Consider the following 12,896-nt stretch of genomic DNA (forward strand, 5'->3'; position numbering starts at 1 on the left):
CTCCATCGCGGTTATAATATGAAAACTCATGCCTAGAAACTTCAGCACCGCGCAGTGTACATATAGTGAACTACTTTGAAAGAAGCATCTTCTTTGAAGTGACATTGCAGTCTAAAATAGCAGAGCACCAGACTTAACCCATTCAGTTTGGCCGAAGATGACGCCTATTTCCAACTAGTTCTAAGTATACCTTTCTATCCTCTTATCCCATAGACTGTATCTTAGAAATCTTTTCTTTCAGCGCATCAATCACGCCTGGATCTGTACTGTTCGTATCTCTAGAATCTGATTCTTTCAATGCAGCCAAGAATGATTCACCATGTTTTCCGCCAAAAAGCTCAAATCCGTCCGGAATTCGTTTCGTTTTCGGTGCCTTTGAGATGCAATAATCCGCTGGCAGTCCCAATGCCAACTCAATTGGTTCGATTCTAAGCTGCATGAGCTCCGCAAATAGCCTACCACAGGAGTTCGGCGCAGATGGGACCTCAAATCCCCCCGAGTGACATGTTCGGGGACGATTGTAAGATAAACTCCCTCACAGAAGGGTTGCTGAAGGCCTGATTGAGGACATATGAAAATATGCAGTCGTATATGCAGATCAGTTGTACGTAGCATGACATGGCGGTTAAAGAGTAAGAGAATTTCATTTCTTGACGGACTCCTGAGCTTCCGTGTGTTTCCTTCCAGTTCATTATGTCCCTGATGGAATTCAGGAGATGTTCAAACTCTGAAATAATCTCAAATGTGCTGTTCAGAGGATTGCAGTTTCTCATTTCCGCACACGTTTGCTTTTGGCAAACACACAAGCTGCTATTCAATTTCATAATAGCGGTGACATCCCATGAGATTGATTTCAAGGATATCAGCTGCTTTGAAAGTTTGTGTTGTAATATTGACAGTTTGAATCCCGGATCAGAGTTGTGATCAAGGTGATGGAATGCTCCTTGACCAGGGAACATATTTTGATCACCAGGCGAGTTCCATGCAAAGTTGAGATCGGCCACCAGCTCAGGGTCATTGAATATAGAGTCCATAAGCTCTTGTGAATAAACCGGAGAAGAACTGGAGGAGAATCGAGCAGTATTATCGCTACTGTCACCTCCCATGGAGAAGTCAGAAGACATCAAAAACAGGTCATGAGATATATTAGACGTGGTAGCATCACAAACTGCCGGATCAATTGTACTCTCAATATCCATTGATTTGGTACGTCTGCCTTGGTCGTAATATGCGCAATTTGGCTGGCTGGGATTATTATTTCGTCCAGCAGGACGTCCCGGCGTCTTGCGTAGGCTGATAATGCACTCAGACTGAGCTTGCAGGCATCTTAAACAAGGTTCATTTCCGTTGTCGTCTGTTCGAATACACTTCAGCTTCTGGCTCCGGCATCGTTCACATGCTTCTCGGCGCTTTGCAAGCTGCTGAGAGCGATTCGGGCGATCCATTGCTTGCATTCGGTCGAAATACAACGGAGATTGAGCTATCAATTCACGCTTCCAGGAAAGAGTCTTTTCAAAAGGGCATTTTTGATGAGAATCGTCAGGTCGAGGCAAGACAGGTCTATAGAGGCTTGTTCCAGCCGCATAAAAAGTCGTAGTGCTCGGTCGCCACTCGTTGCAACAAACAACAAAAGCACGTCATATAAATTTCATCCAAGTTAATTAACTTATTGACAGAATTGCTTCAACCTTGTTGAAAATAGCCATCGCTACCTGCAGTTCAGTATGTTACACCACATGCTGATTGCTTGAAACCGGCCCGGCTTTGACAAACGTACCTGTGCAAATTCAACGTGAGGATTTTCTTGGGTCGGAATCAACCGTAGATCATCTTTTGGCTTGGGTCTAGAATGATAGTGGGTCAACCGCGTCGTAGTCAAGCTGCGAGAAGGCAGCTTGGCTCTGCAAAGTTGAATCCTTCATGCCCGTGCCGGGCATACTGGTGGGGGTCGGGCGAACCGGTCGTTGGACACAAGACTAGGTAATTATTGAAACTGGATAGAATGCTCGAAACAGCACAGTCGGGATATGCAGGTCGAATGGAACTAAAATTTAATTTTTTTTTTCCCATTCCATTCGACCGTTCCTAGTAAGGACACAACAATGTCCCACGAAGTTTGTATAATATTGTACTCTATAGTGATATTAATAATGTTAATATCCAGGAGACAGTCTAAAGCTCGCTCTTTGGGGCTTTTCCAACCTCAGGCCAACCTTATATATGTAGTTCAACCAGAAGTTCTGGTGAGCTTGCCAATACTCTGCACTAGCATATACTAGCGGTGCGCCATAGCGTTCCTCCCGAGCCCCCATTTTTTTGAATTCGACAGATCTAATCTTTTGTCCCTTTTGAGGTTGAAATTCCGAGCTTGTGGCTGCCAATCTCCTGGTTAAAGAGCTTGGTTCAAGCCAGGGGTATGATGCGATCGCGTCAAAAACATCTTAGGCTGCCATTTAGCCAATGGGATATGGATCTGCTTGTAGTGTGCAGGTTCTGGAAGAGATCGAATTCCACCTTTCAAGTGCGCTGGAATTGGATAGCGATGGTTGCCATTTGAAGTCAACCTCAATCATATGCTGGGCACTTCAGGCTGGCCTTTTCATGCTGTTCCCATGTATATTCGCATACTCATATCCCATTGTGATCTGTTAGGGAGCGACTTGAGCCACTGTACATAGTACAAGGAGAATTACTTTATGTAGTGTGATGACGACCCATATTTCCCCTCGCTACGTACTTTTGTTTGTTGTAGTTCTTCACGCTTCATCCTTATTCACAGAAGCGACGATCTCCGCATTAGCTGTGACATTCCATGCAGAGCACTCATTCCTGAAGAACGGAATCTTCGGGGTGCTCTCGTTTGATCCTACTAATCACCATTTACCTAAACTGGCAACTATCTTATCCATCGTCATACCTATGACGATATTTAAGTATACAGTAGACGGCTTATGTTGTTAGCGTGGTTTTCTCGACAAACCCTCTTCCTTGATACTCCAGTATTTGCCACTTTTTACTACGCACCGTGTAAATGATGCGATCTTCATTTGGATTTATATTGCATGGCTGGGCCCTAAGCCAAAAATTGGGCAATTTCAATACCAAACTACCCCTGTCATGCCGATGTGGCACACACTGTCTCGGGACGTTACATACTTTGTCTCAGGTGACGGATCTACTCCATATTGCAAGCCACCTCCCTAATGGCAGGAGATCGACGGCCACGGGTGAATTAGGCGTCCAAGTAGCGTCCGCTTGAGACCTCCTTTGTCCACTTACACCGACACCGGCGTTCCGATGAAAATCTCTCTGCACAGTTCATCCAATGCTGAACAAGACATCGGCCATACTGCCTTGCCGAAGGGCAAATTAAGCTTACGCTAGCCGTGCTCGGCTTCGGGAGGTCCCTTTCCCCCCTTTCTTAAATTGTTAAGTGTGCCGACAATGTCCACCCCGCAGCAACGGGGACAACATAGCATGCGGAAGAGGGAAGTTTCAGCTATTTAGCTTTGAATTGACATGATGCAGTCGTAATCCAACGCATCATTGATCCTTCAGGATTTAGCCTGTGTGTGTGCGGGGCTGTAACTCAGTTTCGACCACATTGTTGGTAGTGTAATATTTGGCCCCAATTGAGCAACAAGTGTGTAGGTATGGTTAATTTGACGCCATATAATCTCTTGTACTGTGAAGACCCTTCTACCCTTTCGGAAGAGCAAAGAAAAAGCCGAGTTAGGTCTAGATACCATCGTCATTGAATCGTGTGTTACGAACTGGAAATGATAAATCATTACGGGGGAGCAGAAGTACGGAGTAGAAAGCGAGAATATTCATTTTTGCAAATTGTGCCAGAAAAGCACATCATAAATCTTTCAATACGCCGGCATGCAAGGACCAATCGACTTGTTTGGGCCAGGGCATTTCTTCACGCACAATATTGCCGAGGCATTATTCATGGCGTTTGAAATAAATCATCTAAGATCGATGCCACTCGAATAATTTCTTCGTCCTCGAAAGGACGCCCAACTATTTGGATCGTGCTCGGCTGGTTCATGAACATCTCCGGATTATCTGTGTTTGAATCTCAGTTAGCAAGGATTGCTGTCTGTAACATAGGATAAGCTACCAGTGCCACTGACATAGTTCATAGTTGGGTTTGTCAAAGGGGTTGGTATCCAACGGGGAATATTGTTCGTCCAAGACGTCTCGTTTGGGGTCTACCTTAAAGTTGAGAATCGGTAGGATGACGGATGGGTAGTCAACAAGATTGAATAGAGATGTATATCCCCAATACAGGTTGAAATCATGAGGATAGCCCACTCCGGGAGCGGGAGGTAATATCAACGCATCGATGGTCCGGCCAGTGGTGGTTTTATCGGCAGTTCTATCCCACGCCTCTGCAAATTTCTCTTTCAAGAATCGCGTGTGGATATTTAACTACAACCTGCATTAGTTACGGTATATCTCAGCAATTTACGTGGTTGGAAACAACATGGAGACACACCTGTAATGCTTCTGCAGCGGATTTCGCTTGAGGGTCGAATATTCTAAGGAGTTCGGCGAATGCAGGGATAATAGGCTCTCCAGACGCTTTCAATGTGGCTTCAGTGGTGCTGGATCCTGATTGATAATAAATTTCGAACTGCAACCACGTTAATATTCATAAGTGCTGTTTTCAAAATCCCGGGGCCTCTCACAGTAGTTTTCATGGCCTCCCAGCAATCAAATGGAGGCTCAAATTCGTGCACTTTGGACCAAACCAATTAGAGTAACGCGTCTGGATAACTTCTGATCAAGGACTTTTTTTTTGCTTACCTTCATGGCCATCCCTTTTTAAGACCTTTTTCGTGTGCTCAAGAGCTCGCAGGACCGGTGGATGGGGCATGACAACTCCATCCCACTTCATGATCCCAATTGCAAGCTTACGTCCCAAAGCACCCAGTTCCCTCCATGGGACAGGCACAGATGTCACATCATATTGATGATTCGGATGCGAGTTTATCACCCGGGTGAACAACTCAAGGTCCTGCAGAGAATGGCAGACAGGGCCACAAGAGAGTTTAATCGTAAGATTTCCACCATTTGTACTTTGCATCCCACCTTTGGGTATACGGTCAGAGGTCGGCCGAATGCCATATAGTCCATTGAAAGCAGCAGGGACTCTAATCGACCCTCCCATATCCGTAGAGGGCGCGATCGGGCTGCCTCTCATCGCCACTAACACTGAATCTCCACCAGAGCTACCACCTGCTCCCAGGTTCCTGTTATACGGATTTGTGGTGCGACCCCAGAGATTACTGACCGTTTCCAAGGCCATGCCCGACTGGGGCATCGTCGTCTTGCAAAAGAAAATCGCCCCTGCATTGCGCAGAGTTTCTATCAGGTTGGAATCACGCCTAGCGATGTTGTCCTTTCTCGCGACATAGCCCATGGTTACAGCATGGCCAGCAATCTCATGCGCATCCTGGCGTCTGACATCAGCATGTGAGATTATTTACCATTATGAACCATGTACTCTTTTTACCTTTAATGCGATAGGAATTCCATGCAGGGGACCTTGTAGCTTGCCGCTATTGGCAAAGGCCTCATCCAGTTCGTTGGCTCGCTGGAGCCCATCCTCAAAAAACCATTCAGTTAGACAGTTTGTCTGTTAAGAAGAACATCAGCGTGGCTCCATAAGGACAGGATTGGCTTATAGTACAAGTTGGTGGGCGATAGCAGCTCGAGCAGCAAATGCCTCTAGGACCTCTGATGCTTTCACTTCTCTCAATTTCAGAAGATCAAGTAGCTCAATAACTGTGAGCTCTGTTATGGCAAGTTGATCTTTTGTCATGAGGCCACATTCATAAGGTATGTGGGTAACATCCGTTAAGTCACTATATTGTCTCGGATTCAGCTTCCAGCGAGCTGGAATAGATTCTAGCACTGCATTTTGGGCCCTTTGGCCTATGGCTTGCCACGACATTTGGGTATCCAGAGTGAACTTGACCCTTCATAGAAGAGCATTCGGTTTTAGAAAATTCAAACTTTTACTACGAAAGCAACCAACTTTGCTAGATAGTGAGCTGAATAATACAGTTAGTAGACAGACAATGAAACTTGATCCGATCGTCTTCCTGATTTCCTAATCCAATGCTTGGTAATGTGGATGCAGCATCCACGGCGCCCAGCAAAATAGGAATATCCGATTGGCCACTAGGTGGGCCACGGGGAGATGAGAAAGGCTCCCGCTACTTTAACTTGCCAGCAGTTGTTCATAAAGTATGTGTGCATATTTCTCATGAGGTACATTAGTATTCCATCATGTTCAGTCACAAATTAGAACGAATGTTCAATGGAAAATCTCGTGGAGGCAATAGCGCAGACTCCAATTCGGGCCGTTTCTGTTGAATGCAGGATCGGTGGCAATGCAAACTCGGAGGAAAGGGGCCGCATCGTTGGTTCTTTGCTTGTATCCAATCAAATAATTATATCCCTGGCTCACCGTTACAGGGGTTGTGTTTCGTGATCGCCCATCACGAAGTCTCGCATGATTAGTGCTTTAGCGCAATCACACATCCCTGTTTCTTTCCAAGACACGACGGAGTAAAGACCCTCCACCTCGATTTATAATCAATGCTCACACTATGGAGTTCCAGAATGTCGATTTCTTTGTTTACTATATGGTTGTATAAACTAATGTGCATTTCGACTGCAATTGAAATTGTGGCTCAATCAAAGGCTTTCCGTTGCCCTCTGATAGCTGGTTCTTTTCCCTAGATTCTTTTTTCTTCAACTCTGGGACTTGCTGCCCTAGTTTAGCCAAGCTCATATTACTCTTGGCTTTAACTATCGATCTTTTTCTTTCCCAATCCACGCCTTTATTTCAGGATGACACAAACCGTAATTGACAACGTCGCCGCCAGTGGAGTTTCATACTATACGCCGGCTCAGAATCCTCCGGCAGGAACACAGCTCGAGGGCTCAGTCAAACTCTTTACCCCAATTACTATTCGGGGTTTGACACTTCCAAACCGTCTATTCCTTGCTCCTCTCTGCCAATACTCTGCCAAAGATGGCTATGTTACTGACTGGCATTTGGCGCATCTGGGCGGAATTATGCAGCGAGGTCCTGGCATCGCTATCATGGAATCGACCGGCGTACAGAAAATTGGTCGTATCACACCTCAGGACCTTGGACTGTATGAGGATGGTCAAATTGAGCCTTTGAAAAGAATTACCGAATTTGCTCACAGCCAGAGCCAGAAGATTGCCATTCAGCTTGCCCATGCAGGTCGAAAGGCGAGTGCAGTAGCTCCTTGGTTGAGCATCAATGCTATGGCTGTCGAGGAAGTTGGAGGTTGGCCAAATGAGCTGGTTGCACCATCTGCTATTCCTTTTGAGGACGGAGTCAACAATGTTCCTAAGGCTTTGACTTTGGAAGATATCGACGTCTTGAAGAAGGACTGGGTCTCAGCGGCAAAGAGAGCTGTACAAGCCAACTTCGATGCTATTGAAATCCATGCTGCCCACGGATATCTGCTGCACCAATTTCTGAGTCCGGTCAGCAACAAAAGGACTGATCAGTATGGAGGCAGTTTTGAAAATAGAGTCAGGCTCCTGTTGGAAATTTCCGCGGATATTAGAGCTAATATTCCGGATACAATGCCTCTTTTTATCCGGATCAGTGCGACCGACTGGTTCGAATTTGATGAAGACTTGAAGAAAGAGTTCCCTGAAAGCTGGACTGTTGCGCAGTCTGTTCGACTGGCTCCGCTTCTAGCTGATCAAGGCGTCGACTTAGTCGACGTCAGCTCAGGTGGTATCTCTGCTAAATCTGCCATCGCCATCAAACCTGGTCCGGCTTATCAAGCGCATTTGGCCCAGGAAATCAAGAAAGCTGTGGGAGACCGACTCCTTGTCACAGCTGTTGGAGGAATCAAAACTGGTGCTCTTGCTGAAGAGGTTGTAAATTCTGGCATTGATGCAGTACAGGCTGGACGCTGGTTTCAGCAAAACCCCGGCCTAGTCCGAGCTTTTGCAAATGAGCTTGGTGTCAGTGTGAGGATGGCTACGCAAATTGATTGGAGTTTTGAAGGTCGCGGGAAATCAGGCAATAAGAGTTCGTGATTAAATAGATTGTCAAATACATCTTCTACTTCATTTTCCATCGGCTTTCTTTCCTTATGTACAGTACGTTAAGTTTAATTAAAAGTCACCTCATTCTGACTCACATGGAGCCAGTCCACGTCATTACAATTATTGTAGGAGCGAAGAGTAATTCCTTTCCCCAAGTTTGTAGACTTTTACTCTCAATGTTCTCATGCAATTCATTCCGTCGATAGCGACTAATAAAGGTCTTCCGGCACATGTTCAACTTTAAATAATTCATTTTCAGATTCCAGTCTCTGACTCTCGGATGACCGTTTATTTGCAGTATATCTAATATTTAACGCTTATATGATATTTATACAAGTTTCTTCCTCCGAACAACTGCTGCTGCGTAAATCATCGCTGTAGCTAGAAAGAAGCAAGATCCCATAAAAGCCTGAGCTCCAATATATCCTCCATCTTGCGCTGAGATGATCGCACCCGCGATTGGATTGCCCGTCAATGTAGCAAAACTGATCACTGTGAAGTTCATCCCCGTGCGTGCTCCCCGCTTGGAAAGATCACCCGTAAGGCTCGATACACCGGCAGGGAATAGGCTGAGTATAGCCCCAGCAACGATTCCATATACAACTGTCCAGGCGTACAGGCCACCTGAAGTACTGACTGCCATCCATGAGAACATAGCGATTCCCGCTATTAAAGAAACTGGTATCAGCATGTTTAATGGTCCTACAGTATCCGCGAAATGATTTGAAACCATTCGACCCACAACGCCGACTCCATTCAGAATCAGGAGGATGTTGAGGGACTCTGTAAATGAAAGAGGCGGAACTAGAACATCACGACTGAAAGATGCCAAGTAATAATATCCGAAGAAAACCGCCCAGAAGTTCTGTCGATATCGTCAGTCATTGGGAAATGAGAAAAGCAACAATATTTGACGAAGAAAAGAAGCCTTGGCGTACAAAAAACATTCCAATGGTGAACAAGAGAAACTGTGGCTCTTTGAAAGCAGCCCATTCCACAAGTCTTCCCTCCTGCCGAGCTTTGATCCGGGGTTTCATGAGTATGACCACAAAAGCCAACGTGGATACTTGCACGAATCCAATCGCTCGCAATGCCCAGTCGATTCCAGCCGAGGGTATAAGTTGCCTTGCCATCGCAGAAAACACAAGCCCGCCAGTCACAGAACCACATGTAGTGACCCCGAGCGCCAATGAGCGCCGCTTTTCAAAATAAGTTGATACAACCGATACTGCTGGAGTGACAAGGCAGCCACTTCCTAAACCGCAGCATAGTCCTTGCGCTAGAATGAATTGCCAATATTGAGTAGAAACCGATGCTGTGAAAATCCCAATTGTGACCATTATAGTTCCAGATAATAAGACATGGCGTAGATATCCACCATCTGTCAAGCGGCCAATAAAACCACCGATAAAAAAGCTAAGGAAGACTTGGATAGATCCTATCCATGATATTTGTCCCGATGGACGGTCGAGAAAGTCTGTGTAATACGTCTGAAAGACTCCAAAGCTGTTTATGACTCCCCATGTGTTCATAAACAAGAAATGTCCACATAATACTGCGCCAAAGGTTAGAATAATGATTGATTCTGACGATGCTGAGTTGAAGGTACACCCCACCACATAGCCAAGCCCTCCAGCCGCCATCAGGTGGTGGTGTTTGGATTTCCTCCTCTGTTCTGGCAGGTGAACACTTCTCTTGATCATGCATCGTATTTCGTGTCAATGATTTGCGAGGCCTGCTATTTTTCGGGAGCAATTCTGATACCCCAAGCGCACTCCTTAGCTACTTCCAGATTGTAGTACTGCAAAATAACTATTTTGCAGTTATATATCGGTTCGCGGTCAAAGAACCGCAAAGCCAATTGATTGAATGCGTTCAATGGGATTTTGCTAATAGTACTACTATTAGTATAGTAGTACTATACTGCCTTTACAAATGATTTCCTATTACGAAAGGTAATTATTTACTCAACGTAGTATAGTGTGTTGAGTAAATAATTACCATTAATTCAATAAATGTCAGGGCTGTCACTGATTGAATTCGGAAATTCGGAGACTTCTTGTTTGACATGCAGGGGCCTTTCCTCCGAACTCCGAATGATTTTATGTCGACTACGTATATATTGATCGGCCATTTTCGGCACGTACGCGGGGAGGCATATTGATCGTTCGGCGCATTATGTCGAATCAGTATCGATCGGCGTCTTGAGTAGAAATTTTGCGATATGCAATAGTGGAAATTCGAAAGGCCCATCTTTGTGACAACACGGGTCCTTGGCACGTACCTTTGGATGCAGCCTTCGATTTTAATTTGGTAGTTCAGTAGTTATGCAAGTATCTCTATGCATTACAAGTTACTTGAAGTCTACATATGTATTACGACGGTACATGCTTTCTTTGTGTTCTGTTTCTAATTGATTACATATCAATAGGTATTGAATATTGAATCACCCAATCAAGTGCAACAAGTGCTTCTATTTTTTAGGCTCAAGTATGAATTGTTGGTATTTTAGCAGAGGTGTAAATTCAAAAGTAACACTGAGTGTTAGTAACACTCAGTGTTAAAGTCCCAATGACTCTCCCTGATCCTTCAGTCGTATAATGAAAGCCTCAACTTCATCTTTTGTAGTCAGTCTATTGCATGCAATTCGAATACAATCCCCATGAGACTTATATGGAGCGTAATCAATCCTCCACCCCTCATCGGTCATACGCTCATACAGAACATGAGTATTCCGACTGTTGATATCCGGGTTACGCACACTGGTGGTCTGCGTGTGTGCTTTTGCCTTCGGTCTCCAATAGAAGCAAACTTGAGCAAACACTTTTTCAACATCTCCGATCAAGTCAAATTGAAGGTGTCTTTGCACAAGCCTCGCTAGATACTGTGCGACATCGGCAGTTCTCTCAACTTCATTGCCTATGACAGACCTTCCGTAGTATATCCAGTGTAAAAACATTTTGGTCGCATCAGAGCGACGGGAGCATTGCACTGTGAGTGAAGCTAGGTCCCTTATTTTATCGAAAGAGGGAGCACCGTCCAAGAGCTTAGAGTTTCGCCAGTCGATTCCATCACTGTCGCTTGAGGCATCGCTCTTATCCTGAGCAGTCACACTGGATGCGTCATTCTGTGCATTCCTGTCATGGAAAAGATACCCTGCATCCAGCTTATTGGCAAGCCAGAGATGCCTCACATCACGAGTCAACAAGAAAGCGCAAACAAGAGGTACACCTAGCATTTTGTGGGGATTGAAGGCGATAGAATCCGCTTGTTCACTACCTTTGAGTAGATGTCTTAGGTTTTCAGAAAATGCAACTGCACCTCCCCAACAGGCATCAACATGGAACCAGGCATTTGCTTTTCTTGCAATTTTTCCGATTCGATCGAGAGTGTCAAAGGCGCCATTGACTGTATTCCCCGCTGTAGCGTTGATGAACAATGGCACACGGCCCTGTTCAACTGCACTGTTAACTGCCGTCTCGAGCAAGTTAACATCCATTGTCTCATCTGCCAGCGTTGGAATTTTGAAGACAGAGTCTTGACCCAATCCCACAATCTGTGCCGCATTGGACACAGAATAATGAGCTGCATCTGAGACAAAAATGGCATATTTGCCAGGCACAACGCCGTGTCGTTTGGAATCTGGTGATATGATATTACGTGCAACAGTCAACGCGAGCATATTTCCAGCAGCTCCTCCCGGCACTGAGATACCTCCGGCATGGATGCCATCAAGACCGAACATCCTCGCCAGCTCGACGCTAATACCTTTCTCAATGGATGTTAGGGCTGGTGATGCACGCCACACATGTCCGTTGTTATTCAGAAGAGAAATAAACAGATCAGCAGCGACCCCAGGAGGAGACGGTGCAGAGACTAGCTTTCCCAAGAATCCAGGAGAGGAATTGTTTATCGAATGTTCACTTAGAATGCGAACGGCATTTTCAAAGCCCTTCTGGCCAGAACCCTCATCTGAGAGGTGCTCGACCAGCCTCTCAAAATCCTGAGTAGAGTCGTCCGTTTCCGATTTCGATGATGCTCGATCGATAGGCCGCGATGCCCCTTCTGGTATGGACAGCTTCTGAAATGTCGTACTTTTGACAATTTTCACTAGCTATGATCGGTCAGCTTTTAGTCCAAGTAAGGGGTATCATTCAATTCTACCTCGTCGATTTGCTGCCATCTCGCGGATGATCTATCTTCGGTATTTTTCAACTCCATGCTTATGCAGAATTTCTCAGGATTTGGTCTTTAAGTACGTGCTGGGCTGTTTGAAAGAGTACGAGTAAAGGTTCAAAGGCTTTCTGCTTCTTGAGGGAAACTGTCTTCAGCTTTTATCGGATGTGTTCTCAATTACTTGGCAGCCATTGAATATTAAATTGTCTAGCCAGGTCGTCTCAAGTTGTTTCAATATCTCCACCTCTTCTCTCGTGTCTATTCGGTTAATCTCATTCGCAATATATAGAAGATGAAGGCTTCACTATTCGTCAAATACTTCGCAGTTCAAGGACGTATGCAGGTCTCTCCCCAATCGGAAAACTTCGGAGCATTCATCGTCACACAAATTCTCCGACCATTTTTCAGGCACAATTTTAAGAAACCTTTGCTTTGGAAAGCATAATCGCTTGCTAAATACTGCGCACAAGTTTTCGGAGAATTCGGAATTTTACCGGATTTCCTCATCTGTCGGATTGAGATAGCGTGAAAAAATATGTTTGGTAGGTCCACTGTATGTCACGCAGACAGCGAACCCAATCTCATCCTTCCATGTATTTTGC

At 45.2% G+C, this 12,896-nt stretch overlaps 4 protein-coding genes across 4 annotated transcripts; 1 reads left to right on the plus strand and 3 right to left on the minus strand.

The window, feature by feature from the left end:
• Positions 1-3,952: 3,952 nt before the first annotated feature.
• On the minus strand, positions 3,953-5,965 carry N7469_000053 (amidase signature domain-containing protein; the record flags this gene model as incomplete). Its single annotated transcript, XM_056638973.1, has 7 exons — positions 3,953-4,071; positions 4,140-4,437; positions 4,505-4,642; positions 4,698-4,747; positions 4,816-5,464; positions 5,525-5,647; positions 5,702-5,965. 7 exons carry the CDS (start codon positions 5,963-5,965, stop codon positions 3,953-3,955), a joined length of 1,641 nt encoding a protein of 546 aa, XP_056504730.1.
• Positions 5,966-6,870: 905 nt separating this feature from the next.
• Positions 6,871-8,109, plus strand: N7469_000054 (NADH:flavin oxidoreductase/NADH oxidase; the record flags this gene model as incomplete). Its single annotated transcript, XM_056638974.1, has 1 exon — positions 6,871-8,109. One exon carries the CDS (start codon positions 6,871-6,873, stop codon positions 8,107-8,109), a length of 1,239 nt encoding a protein of 412 aa, XP_056504731.1.
• A 337-nt stretch (positions 8,110-8,446) lies between these two features.
• N7469_000055 (uncharacterized protein) lies at positions 8,447-9,761 on the minus strand (the record flags this gene model as incomplete). Its single annotated transcript, XM_056638975.1, has 2 exons — positions 8,447-8,983; positions 9,057-9,761. The coding sequence occupies 2 exons, from the start codon at positions 9,759-9,761 to the stop codon at positions 8,447-8,449; spliced, it is 1,242 nt and encodes a 413-aa protein (XP_056504732.1).
• Positions 9,762-10,678: 917 nt separating this feature from the next.
• N7469_000056 (pyridoxal phosphate-dependent decarboxylase family protein) lies at positions 10,679-12,301 on the minus strand (the record flags this gene model as incomplete). The annotated part of the gene is made up of 2 exons (XM_056638976.1): positions 10,679-12,228; positions 12,283-12,301. The coding sequence occupies 2 exons, from the start codon at positions 12,299-12,301 to the stop codon at positions 10,679-10,681; spliced, it is 1,569 nt and encodes a 522-aa protein (XP_056504733.1).
• Between the last annotated feature and the right edge of the window lie 595 nt (positions 12,302-12,896).

Source organism: Penicillium citrinum (assembly GCF_028827155.1).
Source record: "Penicillium citrinum strain IBT 23319 chromosome Unknown utg000001l:1.0-4955037.0:1.0-4956770.0, whole genome shotgun sequence".
NCBI classification, from domain to species: Eukaryota; Fungi; Ascomycota; class Eurotiomycetes; order Eurotiales; family Aspergillaceae; genus Penicillium; species Penicillium citrinum.